At 46.0% G+C, this 24,985-nt stretch overlaps 1 protein-coding gene across 3 annotated transcripts in view; it reads right to left on the bottom strand.

Moving 5' to 3' along the window:
- Nucleotides 1-23,536, bottom strand: part of MECP2 (methyl-CpG binding protein 2) — a 52,290-nt gene extending 28,754 nt beyond the window's left edge. The window contains exon 1 of one of the 3 annotated variants that reach the window (XM_040322943.1): nt 23,518-23,536. Coding sequence is in view for 1 of the 3 variants with exons in the window: in XM_040322941.1 (XP_040178875.1) it covers nt 23,393-23,424 (32 nt within the window). In the remaining 2 variants the exon portion in view is untranslated. Of the gene's footprint in view, nt 1-23,370; nt 23,498-23,517 lie in introns of those variants that run through there. The other 2 variants (XM_040322941.1, XM_040322942.1) reach the window with 2 other exon arrangements.
- Between the last annotated feature and the right edge of the window lie 1,449 nt (nt 23,537-24,985).

Here is a 24,985-nt window from a genome sequence, read left to right as displayed (position 1 = left end):
ATGAAAACATTGCTTTACAATTTTGAACAAGAAATGCAGCTGTGCAGAATGAAAACCATAACAATACCACGGCCCATCCCTTTATTTGAAAAACTACCACAAGCAGCTGCCATCTCCGATTTAAAAAGAATGTTTGTCAATATTGAGATTATAAAATTCCTTAGAGCCGGTTCACATAGGGGCGACCTGTCAGGCGACTCAGCCACCTGACAAGTCGCGGTCCGCAGTAGTCAATGGAACCGTTCTAATAGGAGTGACGCAAATCGCTCCGACTTAGAAAAAGGTTCCTGTAAGAACTTCGGGGGCTACTCGGGGCAACTTGCATTGACTTCAATACAGAAGTCATTTTTCAAGTTGCCTCTCAAGTCGCCTTGAGATCGCCCTGGCCGAGTCACCCCCAAAGGCCGCCTGTGTGTGAACCGGCACTTATTTTTTGTTTTAATCTTCAGACAAAACAAATCTCCCCTGCAAGCATATTATATAAACTGCACTTGTCAATATTTTTTTACTTTTTTTTAGATTAACAGAAAATAATCAGTCACCTAACTTCATAAGAATACAGCAATTGTTATGAAATATCATTTATTTACTTTGTTTGGGTTCCTGTTCATTATTTTAAAAGGGTTAGATTACCTTTTCAGAAAGAATGAAAAAGTTGAACACCATACAGTGCGTTTAGACGTGTTCAGGTGTGTCAAGCATTTGGTCATTTAATAATTTCATTGGCCAGAATAGTCTTTTTAATCTGGCCATTAAAATTAATGAACACTTAAAAGCTAAACTAGTCTTGTGTTAAGGCGTCTTTTACACGTATTTAGAGTTTTTCTGCCCAAACGCATCTTTCCTGAATGCGATTTTGATGCATTCAGATTTCTGCCCACAAACACCTGTAAATGCCTGTGTCTGCAGTGACACATATGCTAACAGAGGGGTGTTTAGAAGGAGAAGAAAAAAAGTCTAACATCTGAAAAAATAGCATTTTTTCTTTCTAGGAGGAGAAAGGAGTTCAAAAGAGCTGTATATGCATAAAGGCCCAACACTGTAAACCCTCCCCACCCCCCGTCCCTGCTGTGCTTGCCTCCATGGGTGCTGAGCTGTCAGTACAAACACAGCCAGTGTGGCAACCCAGGGATTTAAACGCCCCTGCGTTTAAAAATTTATATTTATTTTACCTTTTATTTTTTTACGCTGTTCTTTTACAAAAAAAAATTCACTTATTCCCATTACGATGAATGTAAACATCCCTTGTACTAGAAAAAAAAAAGCATGACAGGTCCTCTAAAATATGAGATCTGGCGTCAAAAAGACCTCATATTTACACAAAAATGCAATAATAAAAAGAAAAAAAATTGTAATTAGAATTTTTTTTTAGTTTGCCCCTTTAAGAGCTATGGGCGGAAGTGACGTTTTGATGCCATATCCGCCCTGCTATGGTATAAATACGGGTGGGGGCCCATCTTCCCCTCATTCGTCTCCATACCCAGCCAACAGAAGGACCCGACCTCCGCTGCAGACAGCTCCGGTAAGTGGCGAAGGGCACGGGAGAGAGCTGCGGGAGAGGGGCCCTCTCCCGCCGCCAATAAAAGTGATCTCACTGTGAATCTGGCGCAGAGACCACTATTATCGGAAACCAGACCGCCTGCTGAAGAAGAGGATACCTGGGTTATGACAGCTAGCTGCTGCCATAACAAAGATATCCCTCTTCAAAAAGCAGATGTATATCGATGTGCGCCGGTCCAGAAGTGGTTAAAATTGTAATGCATTATTTAAGCATTTCTCTAGAATTTGCAAACTTGTATACTCCTGGAGTAAAAAAATCTAACAGGTTAATATTTACGGTACAGTGGAACCTTGGTCTACGAGAATAATCCAGGAGAATGCTCGTAATCCAAAGCACTTGCATAGCAAAGCGAGTTTCCCCGTTTCCCCATAGAAGTCAATGGAAACTAAAATAATTTGTTCTGCATTGACTTCAATGGCATGCAATACTGCATGTGGCCAGAGGTGGGGGGTGCCGGAGAGCCTTGAGGACAGCTCAGCTGAATTCGGAAAACCTTGGAAAGGCTCGGATGGAGAGTATTTTTTCCCCCCGAGTATTTCTGAACGGCTCCAATCGGCTCCCCCGCACCTGTGGCCAAATGCGGTACTGCACACCGATGTGGCTTGAATCCTGCTCATTTTGCGAGACAACCCTCGCAAACCGAGTCAGGATTTTACAAAAAAAATAAAAAGCTTGTATTGCGAAACGCTCGCTAACTGCGTTACTCGCAATCCAAGATTTTACTGTATTAAGGTTTGAACAAACACAGATATAGCCGTTATATAACGTCTCTATAAACAAAACCCAAGTTTCGTTACAAGAATATTGCTTTGTTTTTATAGAAGTAGAACTTTAAAAGATATATATAAAAAAGTCCCTCCCTCACATTTTTGTTCCGTTTCTGTCAGTGGATATATGCCGCTGATGAGTAATTCTCTTTCATTCCGTTGTATTTTGGAACTGTACCTCAAATTATGTCAGTCGGCTTTGTATACTTATGCTGTCAATAAAAACCTTTGTAAAAGGAAATATGTCGCTTATAAAAATATTTTCGGCAACAAAATTATTACTGCTGTGCAGCACTTCCAGGACAGATCAGATTGATTCTGACAGGTCAGAGTCAGCACAGAGCATTGCTCTAATCCACCCCAGAAGTGTTGTACAGAAAAAAGGGAGCATAGCAAAGATTTAAAATCCTTGAACTGCTGCACCAGTGGTGGGCACTGACAGCTCAGCACCCATAGACAGCGGGGACCAGGCGCTGGGATGGTAAAGTATTGGGGTTAGTTTATGTTTTCTGAAAAGGTAAACTAGCACTTTAATAGTTATGGTCAAGGTAATTAGGAAGCATGTTAAGGTTATATTCCAGGGGGTATGTTTTTAAGCCTAGTCACACTGTTGCCTTAAGGTAGCCTATTTGTTTTTAAATGAGCTGATAACATACTAGAAGAGACAGAAAAACACACATGCAGCATTATTTCTGATACAGGGCACCACTGGTAGTGCCTTACTGTGCCTGGCGGTACAACTCATGTGCGTTGGAGCTGCACGGCTGTCATATTTATAATATGCAAAACTGTGAATTGGCCCTAGGGTATTCAGTGGAGGAGGGTTGTTAAAGTGATATTAAAGCTTTTATTTTTAAATAACAAACATGTCATACTTACCTCCACTGTGCAGTTCGTTTTGCACAGAGTGGCCCCGATCCTCATCTTCTGGGGTCCTCGGCAGCTCTCGCGGCTCTTCACCGCATTAGATAACCCCCCTCTGGGAAGCTCTTTCGAGGGTTTACATTTACAACCCCTTTAAAGTGATTGTAAAGGTTTGCATTGTTATTTAAAAAAAAAAAAAACATGTCATACTTACCTCCACTGTGCAGTTCAGTGGCCCTGAACTGCGTTTTCTGGGGTCTCCCCTCGGCTCTCTCAGCTCCTTCCCGTCTCAGATAACCTCCTTTGTGAAGCTCTCTAACAAGGGGGTTACCTTGCGGGCACGCTCCCAAGTTCTGCATTCTGCGTCCATAGCCACTGAGTGCAGGACTCAGCCCTGCATCATTGGATTTGATTGACATCAGTTTGAGCCAATGGCTGCACTGCTATCAATCTATCTAATGAAGAGCCAAGAAGCCCGGGCAAAGGAAGAGTGTGTTCGCAACGTGGGACTTTCCAGGGCTCAGTTAAGAAAAATGGGGGCTGGGGGGGCCGGTAATCGTCATATGTTTTTTTCACCGCAATGCATAGGATGCATTAAGGTGAAAAAACAAGAACCTTTACAACCACTTTAAGTGCTAAAACTGGCTATAGATGGCCGGAATTGTGAACAAAAATTCTTAGGAAAATTCATACGAAAATTCACAAACATTCAAATGTCATTGGAAAGTTTTCATTACTTTTTAAAATTCGATTTTGGAATGAACGGACTCTACTGAACAAAAATACCCATAAACACACATATATTTGTTCACTTGAAATACATTTTTTCCATAGTGCCCCTTCGAATTTTCTCGTTACTGCGGTTGAAAACAAACGTTGATTTGACCCACTAATGATTAGAAAGACAAATGAATTAATTTTCCTAGAACATTCCTTTTCCATTTACCATCTACGGCCAGCTTTAGACCTTTTTATGAAGTAGTGATCAGAGGCTAGGTACATTAACCACTTCCATGCCGGGCCTCCTCTCCTACATGTAAAAATCATATTTTTTTTGCTGGAAAATGACTCAGAACCCACAAACTTTATATATATTTTTTAGCAGACACCATAGGGAATAAAATGGCAGCCGTTGCAACTTTTTATCTTGCGCAGTATTTGCGCAAACAATTTTTTAGACGTGTTTTTGTTAAGAAAAAAGAAAACTTTCACAAATAAAAAAAACCAACAAAACAGTAAAGTTAGCCCAATTTTTTTTGTATAATAAGAAAGATGATGTTACGCCGAGTAAATAGATACCCAACATCTCACGCTTTAATATTGCGCACACTCATGGAATGGCACCAAACTTCAGTACTTAATCTTCAAAGGCAACGCTTGAATTTTTTGTACAGATTACCAGTTTAGAGTTTTGTTTACATACGCGGCCCAGACATGACATCATAACATCGTGCCTGGGCCTCCAACGGTCATAGAGATGACTGAAATCTCTATGGCCGTCATCCGGGGGCGACAGATTCTTTCTCCAGGTCCCCAATGGCACGGGAGAGCCCAGAGAAATACCAGATGGCGGCAGGAGTGGGATATCCAATGCCATCCCCTGTAAGAACGATCAAGCAGCGGAACAGCTACTATGATCATTCTTATGGTGAACAGAATCACCGGCTGAAAACGAGAATATCTGAATGATACCTGTAGCTGCACCCATCATTCAGATATTCCCACTAAAAGGCAAGAACAGCATATGACGACCTTGGGTTGAAAGTGGTTAAGGTGTGAATCTTACATTTGAGCTGCAGTGTGTTAACATGTGCCTAACATGGTACTGTACATTAAAATAGAAGTCCACCCCAACACTAAAATACCTGCATCTACAGATTAAGGATGAGCTCCGGCGTGTTCGCATAGTACACGTGCAGAGTCCGCCAGGAAATCTGCACGGCGCTGCGCTAATCACAACCAGGAAGACATTTCCAGATCTCTGCAGCCGAGCATCGGGAAATGTCTCCCTGGCTGTGATTAGCACAGCGCCGTGCAGACTTCCTGACGGGCTCTGCACGTGTTCTATGCGAACACGCTGGAGCTCATCCTTACTACAGATATCCACGATCTATCTAGTCCTGTGAAGAAGAAATCAGTTCACATACCTTTTTGAAGCCAATCTGACCCGATCTCATGCTGAGCTGTCAGCTGCGGCTTCGCTGTGAAGGTGGGTGCAAAGGACACAGCCAACAACAGAAGCCCCATGGTAAGTCTATGTGTAACGTCACTCCCCATTCATTTCACAGCCGTTGTTGGCCGTGTCCTCTGATGAGCTTTTGCTGCTGGAGACCGGATCGGATTCCGAAAAGGTATGTATACTGATTTCTTCTTCACAGGGTTAGAAGGGGGGCAACCAAGCTAATAAAGGGTCTGGAAGTACCGGGATTCAATACCCCACGCTCATACTTATAGATAAGATATGGAACAAAACTAAACAGCACCTGCAATACACAGAGTACACAAACTGGTCTTGTATTTGGAACAACCGTAACTATTCAGAACTCAACAAATTACAAAACGTTTCCAATTGGTCAAGGCACGGAGTAAATTATATCCCACAACTATTTTGTTGAGGCATACTCCGGGACTTCCAGTCCCTGCGCGCGGAATTTGATCTGCCTAACACATCGTTTTTCCAATATTTACAACTTCGACACGCTATTGCGGCACAGGCCACGACTTCCACATGGGAGCTCACTAGACCTGTGGTGCTTACACAGTTGACTATGTCGTCATCCAGGAAAGGACAAATTTCATCTTTGTATGTATAGCTCACTTTGTCATGTCTCTAAGGCGATGACTTTGAACTGTAGAGCTGGCTGGGGAGACAACATAGGACATATTTTTGACGAGGAGTGGAACACAATATTAAGACAATGTTCTTAAAGTGTCACTTTCCCTTATCTCAGAAGCTTACCCAACTTTTCATTATTACCCGTACATACCGCACACCTGAGAAGCTACATAAATGGCACAGAAGAGATGACCCACTGTGTCCCCGTTGTCAACGGTACACTTGTACATATGCTATGGAAATGCCCGAAATTGCAACGATACTGGGCTGCTGTGATCGCCACTATCAATAGCATATGGAACTTAACCTTAAGACTGATCCTAAACTCTGTCTATTAGGCTGGCTAGATGAAGAACTATACACGCCACACACATTTATTGCCATCCTTAGGGTTTTATTCTTAGCTAGGAAGCTTTTTTCGCCAGAAAATGGCTGTCTACAATAGCCCCCCACACACACAGAATGGATTGCATCCCAAATGATTCTCTTATTAGGGAGCAACTCACGTACAAACACTGAAGTAGTCCGAGGAAATGTGAGAATATATGGGATCCCTGGCTGGACATTCCCGGCTTGGCACCACTGCGACTGGTCCACGATAGAGTTCTGGGGGGCAGAACCACACCAGCAAATACACCGTCCTAGTTGGTTATATTGGGTAGGAACCTATTGAGTTAGGGAGAAGGAGAGGAACTACCACTGCTCTCATACAGTTTCCCGGGGGGGCGGGGGGGCTAATGTGTGATTACAGGATCCTGCAGAGGTTGAATAATTTTTATATTTTACACACCAGTTAAATGTTTGTAACTAATTTATGCCGCTCCCGCTGTTTAGGGGAGGATGGCACCGTGTTCTGCTCAATGGCCCCGATAGGGTCGGGAGCAGAAGGGGAAAGAGGGACATGTGGAGGACACACTTGATCGGCACAGAGACCAGGAAACTATGTACACAATTGCTTCAATGTACCATTGTATAAATGTCTTTAGATGTAGTTGATTGAACAAATGATATGTTGGATTGTACGATCATGTTGCATTGATCACGGTTTCCTCACCAATATATTAGCCTTTTTTTTTTTTTTTTTGTAGCGCATTGAAAAAATTGTATGTGATCAATAAAAAAAAATACCATACTGGTGACCACACAATAGGAATAAAACTTTTTCATGGAAGGGAGTTTAACAAGACACATGGCCACTCATTAAAATGAGAAGAAAAGAGGTTTAACCTTAAACTACTTAGAGGGTTCTTTACTGTAAGAGCGCCAAGGATGTGGAATTCCCTTCCACAGGTGGTGGTCTTAGCGGGGAGTTTAAAAAAACTATTAGATAAGCACCTGAATGACCACAGCATACATGGCTATACAATGTAATACTGACATATAATCACACACACAGGTTGGACTTGATGGACTTGTGTCTTTTTTCAACCTCACCTACTAAGTAGATGAGTTAGTCTTAGATCATGGATATCTGTAGATGAAGGAATTTTAGTTTAAGGGTGGACTTACACTTTAAAATATACTTATCTGTAAACACATCATCCTCCTCCTGTTTCAAAACCTACTGCTTGTCTTATATAAGCTGATCACTAGGTTTTGAGATGAAAAGAGAATACATTTAAATATATTTCGGACGATCTGTATCATTAAAGTCCCATTCTCTTAACTATTTTGTTACAGTAGTACCACCATTGTGAACCTGTCCAGCGGCATCATTTAGCCTGGGTTCACACGATTGCAATGCAGGAACCAGCGCCATTTCAATGCCGGTTCCGGCATCGCATTTCCCTTGCAGGCAGGTCACACCGCCCTCTGTAAACCGATGTCGGTGTCAAAACAAAGTTAATAACACCCCCAGAACGGTTCGCAGATAGCAGTGCGAACTGCGAATTCTGTCAGGAATCGGATCGCATGGGTGTAAACACCCATGCAATCTGATTCCAGTGCAGGGGGAGAAAAATAAATACCGTATTTATCGTCGTATACCGCGCACTTTTTTGCCCTGAAAATCAGAGCAAAATCGTGGGTGCGCGGTATACGCCGATACCCGCTTTCCCGCGCCGAGTTTTGAATACTGCGCCGACATATACCGAGCGCAGTACACTCTGGTATAGTCGGGCAGTCTCGGCTCCTTCCGCGCTCACGTCCTGGACGTACAGGACGTCAGCGCGGGTAGCCGAGCATTGCCGACAATACACGAGTGTACTGCGCTCTGTATATGTCGGCGCAGTATTCAAACTCGGCGCGGGAAACGAGCGGGGAGGACGCCACGAGGACCCTGCAGAAGGACGTCGGACCCGCCGAAGAGTACACCTTACCCGACGAAGACGGACGCCGGATCCGCCGAAGAGGACACCCGAAGCCGCAGAAAGACGCCGGTACCGACGAGGCCGCCGATGGACGCCGTGCAAGACACCAAAACTGTAAGTACAAAAAAAAAAAAAACTTTTTTCCACAGGATTCAGGGCAACTTTAGGGGTGCGCTGTATACGCGGGAGCGCGTTATACCGCGATAAATACGGTAAATAAAAAGCTTTCTGCACCTTTTTCCTGCAAATCCAATCCGAGTTTAGCCATACAACTGTATGGCTGAACTTGCATTGCACAGACATGCATGTAATCTGCACAGCAATGTGGTGCGAATCGCATGCAATGTTTGACATGACACAAGTGTGAACCCAGGCTGAAGGGGAACTTTGTTTTCAGCACTTGTAGCTGCACACCCGATTCCTGATGTCATAAACAAAGTACTGTACTTTGAACTTGGTTTAATTTGCTAAACAAGGATGTGTGAAAAGCAACATATGCAAAAATTATAGTTCAAGTGAAAAATGGTGTATTTAACGTTTTAGTTGATTGAGTAACACACCCATACATAGCATTTTCTTACAACCACATAGCAGTAGGGAATTTAAAGCAGCCCTACTGTCAAAAGTTCACTTTAAAGCTGGCCATACACTGAGCGAATTTTAGCTGGGTTCATGATGAACGGAATAAAATTCAACCAGTGGGTGGCCCTATCCAGCACTACTCCACCCAACATCCTTTGATTGAAAATTCAAATGGGCCAGGCGGGAAACTGTCAGTTGAACAGATGCAGCTACTGTTTAGCTATCAATTTACCCTTCAGCACAATTCAATAACCACAGCAGGAGTTTTGTTTGCACTACCATGATAATGTGTGTTACGCACAATGTTGTGATGTGGTGCCATTCATTCTGAATGACACCCAAGCGTACTATCGTGCATTGCGCTGCCAAAAATGCAGGACCTTTTTTTTTGGTGCATTAGGCAGCCGAAACGATTGGGTTACTGTAAAACAACATGTTAACACACGTGTGTTCATTCCCAAACTTCTTTTACTTTTGGAAAAGGTGGGAATGGGTAAGACCCCATTTTTTCTTAAAGCGGTGGTTCACCCACACTAACAACATTTGAGCATTAAATTAGGCATAGTAGCGCGAGCCGTCAATCAAGAGGGAGGATGATTGACGGCCGGCTATGGCACGTCACGCTCCCCGAAGATAGCCGGAACAGGTCTCGGCTCTTCACGGCGCTATACGGCGCCTGCGCACAGACTATGCGCAGGCGCCGTGAAGCGCCAAGTCCTATTTCGGCTATTTCCGGAGAAGCGTGACGTGCCATAGCCGTCAATCATCCTCCCTCTTGATAGGAACGCCCATTCCCCGCGGGGAGTCGGAATCTTCTATATAGGATTGCACAGTGAGTACGGGGCTAAAAAAAATCAATACAGGCATACTGTAGCTCGCGCTACTATGCCTAATTTAATGCTATAAAAAAAAAAAAATTTTATTAGGGTGAACCACCGCTTTAATGTAACAAAGTGTATGACCATATAAATGTACGAGCCCTAAACGAGACATCAAATTTTATTGTAAAATGTGCTTAATTCTTAGCCTACCACCCCTAAATTAAACCACTAGTTTACACTTTAGGCCTCTTGCACAGGAAACTCCTGTTTGCACATCTTTTTTTAATGTATTTGCCCACATATGCGTTTGTGCAATTTCCGTTCCCCTTCCCTGCCAGTGACATTTATACAGTAAATTAGTGCATTTTTATAGCACTGATCGCTGTATAAATGTCACTGGCCCAAAAATTTGTCAAAAGTGTCCGATATGTCTACCATAATGTTGCAGTCCCGGAATTTTTTATATAGCGCTGGGGTGGGGAGGGCTGCAAGATAAAACAGACCTTGAATTGTCTTGCAAGGTGCACTTTAATTAGAACCATTTCTTAATGTGCTCACACAGGTATCTGAACATTAAACAACTGGCCAAATCAGCAACTGCAGGCACTGTTCAGGTATTCCGACAGCTACAGGTGCCAGTTGTCAGATTACAATAGGCGACAGCGGGAGATTTCCCATCCAAACGTTTTAACATGGATGGTGAAATCCATGGATTCTGCTCATTTATCACAGCAAATTTTTACACCTATTGTCAGCTAATAATGTGAATGACTGCCTTCCTAAAAAAGCAATCCACAGTGGATTGCTTATTGGAAGCCGTCGTGAAAAGATCAGCAGGCATTTGGAAGACACCTCCTAAACACCAGGGGGCAGATTCAAAGAATTGCATGGGCGCAGCGTATGCGAGATACGCCACGCCGCTGTAACTTACTTTTTTTTAGCTTTGAATCCACAACAAATTTGCGCCGTAAGTTACGGCGGCGTAGTGCATCTCTTGCGGCGTAACGGCGCCTAATTCAAATCGGCGAGTAGGGGGGGGCGCGTTTCATTTAAATGACGCGCGTCCCCGCGCATGCGCCGTCCCTAAATTTCCCGCTGTGCATTGCGCTAAATGACGTCGCAAGGACGTCATTGTTTTGAATTACGTCCTTCCCGATTCACGGACGACTTGCGCAAACGAAAAAAATAAATTAAAATTAAACGCGGGAACGATGGCCATACTTAACATAGCAGGCTTAACTATACGCCACGAAACAGCAGCTTTAACTATACGCCGGAAAAAGCCGACTAGAGACGACGTAAAAGAATGTGACGGCCGCTCGTACGTTCGTGGATCGTCGGAAATAGCTAATTTGCATACTCTACGCGGATTACGACGGGAACGCCACCCAGCGGACGCCGAAGAATTGCATCTTAGATCCGAAGGCGTACGAAGACGTACGCCTGTCGGATCTAACCCAGATGCCGTTGTATCTTGGTTTGAGGATTCAAAACAAAGATACGACGCAGGAAATTTGAAAGTACACCGGCGTATCAGTAGACACGCCGGCGTACTCGCTTTGTGGATCTGACCCCAGGTTTTTTGTTTGTTTTTTTAACAACCATCTGGAGAACAGCTTGCACAAGTCAAACGTTCCACTCCAGCTTGCTGCCCCAAAGACCTTAATGAGCGACTTTAACCACTTCCCTTATAGAAGATTTACCCCCCTTCATGACCAGACCATTTTTATGCAATATGGCACTGCAATACTTCAACTGACAGTTGTACAACGCTGTACCCAAACAAAATGTACGTCTTTCTCCCCCCACAAATTGAGCTCTTTTTTTTTTTGGTGGTGTTTGATCACCACTACAGGTTTTTATTGTTTGCGCCATAAACAAAAAAAAGACCGACATTTTGGAAAAAATAAAAAACATTTTTTACTTTCCATTATAAAAAAACACATCCAATTAAAAAAACTAATAAAAAACAAAAAAAATAAAATACATTTTCTTCATCAATTTAAGCCAATATGTATTCTGCTACATGTTTTTGGTAAAGAAAAACACAATAAGCGTACATTTATTGGTTTGCGCAAAATTATAGCTTCTACAAACTATAAGATCGATTTTATATTTTATTACCGGTATTTTAACTAGTAATGGCGCTGATAGCATCTTACAGCCGGACTTCGATATTGCGGCGAACAGTCAAGACACTGCCGCTTTTTGGGGACCAGTGCTAAAAATATGCACTGTCACTGTACTAACACAGGCTGGGAAAAGGTTAAACATCAGGGGCAAGCAAAGGTTTAACTGTGTGCCTTTTACACTTGTGCGACATGTCCTGCGACTTGGGACTGCAACGTCGCATGACAAGTCGTACTCCATGATTTTCAATGAGTACCATTCATATCTGTGTGACTTCAAGTCGCACTGATTTCAGGAGTAGTCCCTGCAGTACCTTGGTCCAACTTTGATGCAAGTTGAGGTTCATAGACCTCATTTACAAAGGCATTCCCTAAAATTGCGACCGCGAAACCGCATGACTTTCAAGACGCAGCAGTGTGAAAGGGGCCTAATCAGTGTTTTCCGACTGTGCGGGAGGTGCTTTTACTAGGGAAAGGCATTGATCCATGTTCCTGCTTAGCAGAGACACAGGATCCATGCCTTCCCTACTGACAGAACAGTGATCTGCCTTGTTTACATAGGCAGACTGCCTTTCTGCCTAATGATCGGCGGGTGTTGGCGGAGATCGAGGCTGCAGCACCCGCAGATCAGCTCCCTCTGTGTTTAATCACAGTAGCAACGGGTCGCCGACGGCACCCCAGAACCGGAAGTATCAGATCATGAACTCGGTATGTGATCTGGCGCAGAGCGGCTGCCATGTTGCAGTATATCAGGTGGTGCTACCTAAGGGCTCATTCACAATTGCTTCGATCAGCATTCTCTTCAGAGAACATTTGTCAAAACGACAAACGAAATATGAGGGTGCGGGACGCTGTTCTGTATGTGTTTAGGGACATACGCCCTGAACATCGAATTTTTGTGTTTTTCTGCATACAGCCCTAAATGCCACAGAGCAGAGGCCATTGCAGATTTCAGCCTGCCATAGATTTTGACAAGCTGGATGCTTCTAAAAATGCATCAAACACACAACATGGTAGAGCTGCACGATTCTGGCTAAAAATGAGAATCACAATTTTTTTGCTTAAAAGATAGATCCCGATTCTCGTGGGGTAAGATCATCTTTCACAAAATTGGGCTAACTTTACTGTGTTTTTTTTTTTTTCTTTTTAAATTCATTGAAGTGTATTTTTTCCCAAAAAATTGCATTTGAAAGACCGCTGTGCAAATAGAGTGCGACATAAAATATTGCAACAATCGCCATTTTATTCCTTAGGGTCTCTGCTAATATATATATATATATATATATATATATATATATATAAAAATGTTTGGGGTTCCAAGTAATTTTCTAGAAAAAAAAAATACTGATTTTAAAGCGGGGTTCCAACCACAATTAGCATTTTTTAAATGTCCTTTCATCCTGCGTTTTTATAATATAAATCCGGTCACTTACTATTTTACAATCTGCCGCTGCTCCGCATAGATATTCAAAAAAGATAGTTTTAACTATGTCCACACCGTTGTCATTTTGCTTGTGGGCATTGTGAAGCCCACAAGCACTTACTTCCTGGAAGTCTTGGATGGGGAGTGATAATTGGACAGCGCACTGCATCCTGGGAAATGATGACACACATTTCCCAGGAGCATTAGAGGGAGATGTCAGAATCCTAGGTGATTCCAAAGGCAGATTTTGTGGGACTGCATAGCAACAGGCATTTCCAGATGAGTAAAAAAAAATTATTTTTTTCTTTTTTAGGTCTAATGAGCACAATAATGAAAAAAAAAAAAAAACTTTGGGATGGAAACTCCACTTTAACTTTGTAAGAAATAAGGGTCAGAAAAAGGTTTAGGGGCAGATCCTCAAAGAAATTACGCCGGCGTATCTGTTGATACGCCACGTAATTTCAAATTTTGCGCATCGTATCTTTGTTTTGGTATCCACCAAACAAGATACAACGGCATCTGTGTTCGATCCGACAGGCGTACGCCGTCGGATCTAAGATGCAATTTTCCGGCCGCCGCTGGGTGGCATTCACGTCGCAACCCACGTCGAGTATGCAAATTAGTTTTTTCCGACGATCCACGAACGTACGAGCGGCTTTTTCCGGCGTATAGTTAAAGCTGCTATCTGATGGCGTACTCAATGTTAAGTATGGCCGTCGTTCCCGCGTATAATTTTAAAAATTTTACGTCGTTTGTGCAAGTCGTCCGTGAATGGGGCTGGACGCCATTTACATTCACAACGAAAACAATGATGTCCTTGCGACGTCATTTGGAGCAATGCACCCTGGGAGTTTTGACGGACGGGGCATGCGCAGTTCGTTCGGCGCGGGGACGCGCTTCATTTAAATGAAACACGCCCCCTACTCGCCGCATTTGAACTCCGCGCCCTTACGCCGAGAGAAATACACTACGCCGCCTAACTTATGGCGCAAATTCTTCCCCTTAGACTTTGAGGTAAAACTTCCTGCATTTTACTCTGCTTTCACACTGGGGCGCGGGTGGCGTCAGCTGTAAAAGTGGCGCTATTTTTAGCGGTGCTTTACCATAGTTTTTGCAGAGGTATTCGGCTGCTAGCGGGGTGCTTTTAACCCCCGCTAGCAGCCCAAAAAGGGTTAAAACCACCCACAAAGCACTGCTTTGGCCATGCTGCCCATTCATTTCAATGTGCAGGAGCGGTGGAGGATTAAATTTTTAGCCCAAAAGTGCATGAAAAACGCCTCAGTGTGAAAGGGGTCTCTCACACACACACAGAAGTCTATCCCTTTGATATAAGGAGGAAGAGTTACAATGTTTCTAGTTATCTACTAGCACAACAATGTTAAAAACTTGGCAGACTGCCCAATTTTTTTCTTTTTTTCTACACTTGCTACATTAAAACATAATCTGGAAACTGCAATAGAGATTGTGAGGGGGGGGGGGGTGTTTAAATCGAGATCATGCTTTTTTTAACGATTAATTGTGCAGCTCTACAACACGGTGCATTCTTGATGCATTCTAGCTGCGTTTTCAATGCATTTCAATGGGGAGGTGCGTTTTTGGTGCAGTTTTTTATATATGCACCAAAAATGCAGCAAGCAGGATTTTTAACAACTCTTCAAAAAAAAGGTGCGGATAATGGCTGACAAATTCATATTCATTTAAATTCAGGATATTAATTAAAAAGTTGAATATAATACACTTATTTAAAAAATGTATATATTTTTAAAACCATCAATTTCGGTTTTGGTTTTAGCCAAGTGCATACTGAATTTTTGGTGCACCACTAGTACTGTATGTTTTTTTTTTTTTATAACAGAATTTGTGCCCCGGACACATAGAATGTGTTCGGGGCATATGTGGCTTCATGCATATAGCTTTTTAGATTGTAAGCTCTAATAAGCTGGGCCCTCTGATTCCCCTTGTACCAAATTGTAACGCAACTGTAATGTCTGCCTTTATTTTGTTAAGTGGTGCGCAAACTGTTGGCGCTATATAAAACCTGTATAATAATAATAATATAGTCCTAAACGTGCGTACCGCTTGTCACAGTGTCAAGCTGCTGCACATTTCAGCTCGCCATCATTTGAACGTAGAATTGCTGCATTTGAGGCTTGCGTGTCGCCTGCATACGAGCCTAAAAGGTAAGTACGTATTTCAGCTCACCGTCGATTTTGACAGGCTGAACAAGAAATGCGTGGCGGCTCAAAGAGGTACTCTATGCCAGGGATATGCAATTAGCGGACCTCCAGCTGTTGCAAAACTACAAGTCCCATCATGCTTCTGACTCTGGTGTCATACTTGTGGCTGTCAGTCTTGCTATGCCTCATGGGAATTGTAGTTCTACAACAGCTGGAGGTCCGCTAATTGCATATCCCCGCTCTATGTGTTCAGAGATGTATGGCCCAGAACAACGTACGATTCCTGCGTTCGGGGGTTAGGTGCCTTTGCGCACGTGGCCCTAAATGTGTGCATCGCTCTCTCCACATCGTCCAGACAAGGCGCATAACAGTCAGGCAAAGGTTCCGACAGGCTTGATGTGAATTATGTGGCTACTTGATGCTCTGCCGTATGCGTTTTAGGGGCGTATGGCTAGAACATAGAATTTGCCTTTGGAGCATACGTATCTTTGCGCATACAACTGTAAACATGCGTGCTGCTTGCCACAGCTGTACTGTATGTGTTCCAGGACAGAGAATTCCTGTGCTTGCTTTTGCACATAAGAACCTAAACGTGCGTCCCGCTCCCTGCAACATCCAGCTGCCACATATTTTAGCTCACCATAGATTTTGGCAGGCTGGACGCTACGCTGCATACATTCAGGACAGGAGAATTTCTGCGATTGGCTCATACGGCCCTAAACGTGCGTACCGCTCACCATACGGTACAGCCACCATCCTCATGCATTTCAGCTCCCCATAGATTGACAAGCTGGACATTGTACCTTTAGGCTGCATTCACACCTGAGCGTTTTGTCGCCTGAAGCGCGACGCCCCAAAACGCTAGAGGGGAAAAAATACATTATTCTCTATGGAGATAGTTTATATCTCCACTACAAAACGCCTGACGCCGAACGCCTGAAGCCCAAACAAGTTCTGGACCCTGTCGCTCGAGGTTCTGTCGCTCGAATTGACCCTAAACCTGTACAAAATAGCAGTAAAAAACGCAGCTTTTTTTTCGTGGCAAATCGCTGTAAAAAACGCTGCGTTTTGTCGCCGCAAATCGAGGTAAAAACGCCGCAAAACGCTACGCTCAGGTGTGAATGCAGCCTAAGCGTTAAGGAACGTATGCCCAGAATGTAGAATTCCTGCGTCCGGAGCATACACACCTTTCTGAATACAACTGTAAATGTGCGACCAGCTGCCACGTGTCAGTATGCCATAGATCAGGGGTGCCCAACCAGTGGCCCGCGGAGCCCTCTGATGTGGCCCGTGACCTCCACCACGCGGCGGCTCGTTGCTGTTTCGTATGTGTTCAGGGGTGTATGTCCATAAGGTAGAAATCCTGCGTTCGGAACATACGTGACTTTGCGCCAACACTAAACATGCGGTCGGAGCTGCGGTGGCTCAACGCGATTGGCACTGCGCTGACAAGCCATTCACTTCTGCAGCTAGGGGTTCGGATCCCGGTCTCGGCTACATGTGAATTGAGTTTGGTGGTCTCAGCCCGGCTCCCGGTGGGTGTGCTATGCGAGGTAAGCCTGCGCTTAGTACGCCCACCCCCCTCCCACAAAAACCACCACACTTACACGCACTCGAAATTGGGTTAACATGCACGCACTTTGACCACGCAGTCTCTAAAAAGAGAGGCGAAGGACTAACGGGGCTGGTTGAGCGGGCTAGATACTCTCACTCCCTTATAGGGAGTCCCTCTGCCCTGTTGGGCTTCAAAGCGGAGCAGGTAGGGCGGGCTGTGTGGGAGGACCCCCTCACACACCCGCCATTGCCACCCGGGGCATGGAGAAAGGTGGCAGATTGCCTCTGGGGGAGGCCTGCCTACTCCCAACTCCTGCAGTCCGGCTCCTCTCTCGAGTACACGCACAAAATACACTTTTAAAAAAAAAAAAAAAACACCACTAAACATGCGTACAGTTTTGCCGGGACGTATTTAAGTCTGCCATAAATTTAGACAGGCAGTATGTAAAACAAGCGGCAGCTCGTCGCTGTTCCGTGTGCGTACGTCCATAACATAGAATTCCTATGTACGAAACATACATGTCTTTGCGCATACAACCCTAAATATACGTACGGCTCACCACAGCGTCCAGCCAGGGCGTACTTCAGTTTGTCATCGATTTGGTCAGGCAGGATGTAAAACACGCAGCGGCTCGTCGCTGTACCGCATGCGTTCAGGGACGTATGTCCATAACATAGAATTACTGAGTTCGTAACATACGTAACTTTGCGCATACAACCTTAAAAATGCCGGGGCGTATTTAAGTCTGCCATAAATTTAGACAGGCTGCATGTAAAACACGTGGCAGCTCGTCACTGTTCCGTATGCGTTCAGAGGCGTATTTCAGTCTGCCTTAGATTTAGATAGGTTGGATGAAAAACACACGGCGGCTCGTCGCTGTACTGTTCGCGTTCAGGGGACGCATGTCCATAATGTAGAATTCTTGCGTTCAGACCATACGTGTCTTTGCGCATACAACCCTAAACATATGTACTGCTCGCCACGGCCGTGGCGTATTTCTGTCTGCCATAGATTTTTGACAGGCTGGACGTAAAACACGCAGTGGCTCATCGCCGGACTGCATGCGTTCAGGGGCGTATGGCCAGGACGTAAAATTACAGGCACAGCGCGGCATGCGCATTTGTGGCGTATTTTAGACCTTCATGGATTAAACAGGCTGCATGTGAAACATGCAACGGCTCGTCACTGTACCGTATGCGTTGAGTAACGTATGACCATAACAGAATTTCTGCGTTCGGAACATACGTGTCTTTATGCATACAACCCTAAACATGCGTACCGCTCGTCACAGCATCCAGCCGGGGCGTATTTCAGTCCATCATAGATTTAGACAAGCTGTATGTAAAACACGCGGCAGCGGCTCATCGCTGTACTGCATGTGTTGAGGGGCGTATGGTCAGGACGTAGAATTTCGTCCGTCATAATTTTCTCAGGCTGGATTTCAAACACGCGGCGCCTCATCGATGTACCGTATGCGTTGAGGGACGTATGACGATAACATAGAATTTCTGCGTTCGGAACATACGTGTCTTTACGCATACAACCCTAAACATGCGTATCCCTCGTCACAGCGTTCAGCCGGGGCGTATTTTAGTCCGTCATAGGATTTAGAGACAGGCTGTATGTGAAACACGCGGCAGCTCATTGGACTGCATGCGTTCAGGGGCGTATGGCCAGGACGTAAAATTCCTGCATTCCAGGCACAGCGTGGTGTTGCGCATTTGTGGCGTATTTCAGACTTGAATGAGTTCAGGGGCGTATGGGACAGGAGGTAGAATTCCTGCATTCAGGGCAAATGCAGCTTTGCGCATGTGGCGTATTTTAGTCGGTTATAGATTTTGTCAGGCTGTATGTGAAACACGCAACGGCTAGTTGCCGTACCGTATGCATTGAGGGATGTATGGCGATAACATAGAATTCCTGCACTCTGAACATACGTGTTTTTGCGCATACAACCCTAAACATGCGTACCGCTCAACATATCGTCCACCTATTGAGAATTTTAGCGTGACGTCCATTTTAACGTGCACACTTAACCCGGCGCCCCAAAAAAAAAAAAAAAGAATTTGACGCACACACACACACACACACACACGGGGGGCTCTAATGCCTACAGCCGGGGCGTATTTCAGTTTGTCATTGATTTAGTCAAGCTGGATGTGAAACACGCGGCGGCTCGTCGCCGTATCGCATGCGTTCAGGGGACGTATGGCGATAACATAGAATTTCTGCGTTCGGAACATACGTGTCTTCACGCATAGAACCATTAACACGCGTACGGCTTGCCACAGCGTCCAGCTGTTGAGGATTTTAGTGTGGCGTCCATTTTAAACGTGCTGGACGTGTCACCGGGCGCCCCAAAACGCCAGAATTTGACGCGCACACACGGGGGGAGCCTCTAATGCCTACAGCCGGGGCGTATTTCAGTTTGTCATTAATTTGGCCAAGCTGGATGCGAAAACACGCAATGTTTCCTCTCCGTACCATATGCGTTGAGGGACGTATGGCGATAACATAGAATTTCTGCGTTTGAAACATATGTGTCTTTGCGCATACAACCCTAAACACGCGTACGGCTTGCCACAGCGTCCAGCCGGGTGGCGTATTTCAGTTTGTCATTTATTTGGTCAGACTGGATGTGAAACACGCGGCGGCTCGTCGCTGTACTGCATGCGTTGGGGGACGTAAGGGGATAACATAGAATTTGATTTTGCACATGCAACCCTAAACACGCGTAGCGCTCGTCACATCGTCCAGCTGTTGAGGATTTTAGCGTGGCGTCCATTTTAAACGTGCTGGACGTGCCACCGGGGCGCCCCAAAACGCCAGAATTTGACGCGCACACACGGGGGGGGGGGGCCTCTAATGCCTACAGCCGGGCGTATTTCAGTTCGTCATTAATTTGGCCAAGCTGGATGCGAAAACACGCAATGTTTCCTCTCTGTACCTTATGCGTTGAGGGACGTATGGCGATAACATAGAATTTCTGCATTTGGAACATACGTGTCTTTGTGCATACAACCCTAAACACGCGTACGGCTTGCCACAGTGTCCAGCCGGGTGGCGTATTTCAGTTTGTCATTCATTTGGTCAGACTGGATGTGAAACATGCGGCGGCTCGTCGCTGCACTGTATGCGTTCAGGGGACGTATGGCGATAACAGAATTTCTGCGTTCGGAACATATGTGTCATTGCGCATACAACTTTAAAAACACACGTACGGCTTGCCACAGCGTCCAGCCGGGGCGTATTTCAGTTTGTCATTAATTTGGTCAGACTGGATGTGAAACATGCGGCGGGTCGTCGCCGTACCGTATGCGTTGAAGGACGTATGGCGATAACATAGAATTTCTGCGTTCGGAACATACGTGTCTTCGCGCATACAACCCTTAACACGCGTACGGCTTGCCACAGCGTCCAGCTGTTGAGGATTTTAGCGTGGTGTCCATTTTAAACGTGCTGGACGTGCCACCGGGCGCCCCAAAACGCCAGAATTTGACGCGCACACACGGGGGGGCCCTCTAATGCCTACAGCCGGGGCGTATTTCAGTTTTTTATTAATTTGGTCAGGCTGGATGTGAAACACGCAACGTTTCCTCGCCGTTCCATATGCGTTGAGGGACGTATGGCGATAACATAGAATTTCTGCATTCGGAATATACGTGTCTTCGCGCATACAACCCTTAACACGCGTACGGCTTGCCACAGCGTCCAGCCGGGTGGCGTATTTCAGTTTGCCATTAATTTGGTCAGACTGGATGTGAAACACGCGGCGGCTCGTCGCTGTACTGCATGCGTTGAGGGACGTAAGGGGATAACATAGAATTTGACTTTGCACATGCAACCCTAAATACGCGTAGCGCTCGTCACATCGTCCAGCTGTTGAGGATTTTAGTGTGGTGTTCATTTTAAGCGTGCTGGACGTGCCACCGGGGCGCCCCAAAATGCCAGAATTTGACGCGCACACACGGGGGGGGGAGGCCTCTAATGCCTACAGCCGGGCGTATTTCAGTTCGTCATTAATTTGGCCAAGCTGGATGCGAAAACACGCAATGTTTCCTCTCTGTACCTTATGCGTTGAGGGACGTATGGCGATAACATAGAATTTCTGCGTTCGGAACATACGTGTCTTCGCGCATACAACCCTTAACACACGTACGGCTTGCCACAGCGTCCAGCTGTTGAGAATTTTAGCGTGGCGTCCATTTTAGACGTGCCACCGGGCGCCCCAAAATGCCAGAATTTGACGCGCACACACGGTGGGGGCCCTCTAATGCCTACAGCCAGGGCGTATTTCAGTTTTTTATTAATTTAGTCAGGCTGGATGTGAAACACGCAACGTTTCCTCAAATTGAGGGACGTATGGCGATAACATAGAATTTCTGCGTTTGGAGCATACGTGTCTTTGCGCATACAACCCTAAACACGCGTACGGCTCGCCACAGCGTCCAGCCGGGTGGCGTATTTCAGTTTGTCATTAATTTGGTCAGACTGGATGTGAAACATGCGGCGGCTCGTCACTGTACTGCATGCGTTGAGGGACGTAAGGGGATAACATAGAATTTGACTTTGCACATACAACCCTAAACACGCGTAGCGCTCGTCACATCGTCCAGCTATTGAGGATTTTAGCGTGGCGTCCATTTTAGACGTGCCACCGGGCGCCCCAAAACGCCAGAATTTGACGCGCACACACAGGGGGGCCCTCTAATGCCTACTGCCGGGGCGTATTTCAGTTTGTCATTAATTTGGCCAAGCTGGATGCGAAAACACACAACGTTTCCTCTCCGTACCTTATGCGTTGAGGGACGTATGGCGATAACATAGAATTTCTGCGTTCGGAACATACGTGTCTCCGCGCATACAACCCTTAACACGCGTACGGCTTGCCACAGCGTCCAGCTGTTGAGGATTTTAGTGTGGCGTCCATTTTAAACGTGCTGGACGTGTCACCGGGCGCCCCAAAATGCCAGAATTTGACGCGCACACACGGGGGGAGCCTCTAATGCCTACAGCCGGGCGTATTTCAGTTTGTCATTAATTTGGCCAAGCTGGATGCGAAAACACGCAATGTTTCCTCTCCGTACCATATGCGTTGAGGGACGTATGGCGATAACATAGAATTTCTGCGTTCGGAACATACGTGTCTCCGCGCATACAACCCTTAACACGCGTACGGCTTGCCACAGCGTCCAGCCGGGTGGCGTATTTCAAATTGTCATTAATTTGGTCAGGCTGGATGTGAAAAACACATTTCCTCGATGTACCATAAGCGTACGGCTTGCCACAGCGTCCAGCCGGGTGGCGTATTTCAGTTTGTCATTAATTTGGTCAGACTGGATGTGAAACATGCGGCGGGTCGTCGCCGTACCGTATGCGTTGAGGGACGTATGGCGATAACATAGAATTTATGCACTCTGAACATACGTGTCTTTGCACATACAACCCTAAACATGCGTACCGCTCAACACATCGTCCAGCTATTGAGAATTTTAGCGCAATGTCCATTTTAACGTGCTGGAAGCGTCACTGGGCACCCAAAAAAATAAAAAAATTTGACGCACACATACACACACAGGGGGCCTTTAATGTCTACAGCCGGGGCGTATTTCAGTTTGTCATTGATTTGGTCAAGCTGGATGTGAAACACGCGGCGGCTCGTCGCCGTACCGCATGCGTTCAGGGGACGTATGGCGATAACATAGAATTTCTGCGTTCAGAACATACGTGTCTTCGCGCATACAACCCTTAACACGCGTGCGGCGTCCATTTTAAACGTACTGGACGCGTCACCGGGCGTCCCAAATGCCACAATTTGGGGCTCTAATGCCTATATGTGACAGAGAAATGATGGGAGGACACATGGAGTCATTGCAGCTGATAAGGACAGGGTCAGGAATAGTGATGGAGTACACATAGGATGTATATAGAGGGGTGTGTCATGCAGTGCTCCCCCAGCACAGGCCCCTGGCTTCTCCTCACACTATGGACAGTCCGGGGCCTCCCCAATCATAGGGGTTTCAATGACGCACTGAGCAAATGTCATCCCATCCCTGGAGGGGGGGGCGACACTGCACTCTGACCCCCCACACAGGACATCAGCACCCGGGGACAGGGACAATTTCTCCTCACACAGCCCCGCCCCCCTCACCTCAGGGATTCATTATAAAAAAAACACACACACACACACAGACACCCTGTCAGACCCGCCCCCCTCCCCTCACACACAGGGAGATAATGGCAGGCAGGAAGGCGGGAGAGGTGATGGAAGGGGAAGGTAAGGAAAGGGAGGGTGGAGGACGAGAGGAGGAGGAACGGGATGGAGGGGGGGGGTGAAGACACAGACCGGCCGGGAAGCCAGCACTCACAGTCTCTCCTCTCCGCTCGGCGCGGCGGCCATTTTCTAACGGCTCCTCCACAGGCTGAGGAGGGAAAGGGGGTGGGCAGGGCGCGAGAGCAGCCGCGAGGGTGACGTCACCGCGCCGGAGCCTACCTGCCCTTCTCTCTCGTGTGAGGGGACGTTCCATTGTACAGAGGAAATGGGCGGGGTTACGCGTTCCCGCCTTTATTGAGTAGAGAGAGAGAGAGCCGAGGAGAGAAGAGAGAGGGGGGTGTGTGAGCTCAGTTCAAAGTTGTGCGTCACAACTGTATTGTGGACACCGTGAGAGGGGTGACACAGACAGTGAAATGTGAGGGCCAGACGAATGTGGTCCTGATTTTCCCTCAATAGTAATGTCAGAAAACACACACTCGCATGCTTGGATAACGATGATAAAGCCTGACTATAAAGGCTAGCCATAGCGTTCATGTTTGAAAAATCGCACACCAGAGCATGGCCATAGTGCCGTCAGTGATTTGACACATTTTGTAAACAAGCCTCTAAGAGTCGGTTCAGATATAGGCGGCACGACTTCGGGGGCGACTCTGCAAGTCGTCCTGAGGACGACTTCAGAGGCGATTCGCAAAACGACTTCTGTATAGAAGTCAATGCAGATCGCCCAGAGCCGCCCCCAAAATACTACAGGAACCTTTTTTCTAAGTTGGAGCGACTTGCGTCGCTCCTATTAGAGCGGTTCCATTGCAGTGAATGGGACGCGACACGTCAGGCGGCTAAGCCGCCTGTCGTGTCGCCCCAGTGTGAACCGGGTCTAAGGGCTCATTTATACTTGCTTTGGCTTCAACACACACTAATGGCTAGTTTACACTTGCTTGAAAACATGGCCTCGGAGTTCGGACACACTTTATTAAAGCTCTCTAAATGCCAGTCAAAGCTCCTGGCACTAAATAAAATGGTTACCTTACAGTCCTGTGTACTCCTTGCTTTGCTTCAAAAATTATACCCCATGTAGCTTTACTGGTGCTTCAAAGCCTCCATAGGAGTCTATGGCAAAGCCTCACAAAAGGCTCATCAAATCACCAACCAAAAGCCAGCTGTAAACAGCACTCTAAGCTAAGGTTGCCAACCGGTCCGTAAAATACGGAATCGTCCCATATTTTAAACAGACAAGTGCTGTTCCATATCAAACTGATTCGGAACGCACTTTGTTCCGTATTCCGCGGTACCTTATTGGTGTTCGTCACTTTCATCATGTAGTGACTGTCTGTGCGTCGGCGTCCCCTCCCCTCCGCCTTATGACCAATTCCGCAGTGCTGTGACCATGACGTCGTGACGTCACGATGTAACCCCTCCCTGCATTCCCCGTCCGGCGCCCGCGGTACCAAGAAGAAGAAGAAGAAAGAAAACGATGAAGAAAGAAAACTAGCTGCTGCTGCAAGAAAGCGAGCAGAGCACACGAGAAAAAAAGGTAAGCAGAAGAGAGAAAAGGGGAGAAGAGCAGAGGAAAGGGGAAGGTTGAGCAAAGAAAAGGGATATTAGGCAAAGCAGCAGATAAGAGGAAGGAGAGCATCAGGAGAGCAAATAAAATGGGAAGAAGAGACAACAAAATGGGACGGAGAGCAGA

The sequence above is a fragment of the Rana temporaria genome, chromosome 9 (genome assembly GCF_905171775.1).
Source record: "Rana temporaria chromosome 9, aRanTem1.1, whole genome shotgun sequence".
Taxonomy (NCBI): Eukaryota; Metazoa; Chordata; class Amphibia; order Anura; family Ranidae; genus Rana; species Rana temporaria.
This window is presented reverse-complemented; position numbering and strand designations above follow the sequence as displayed.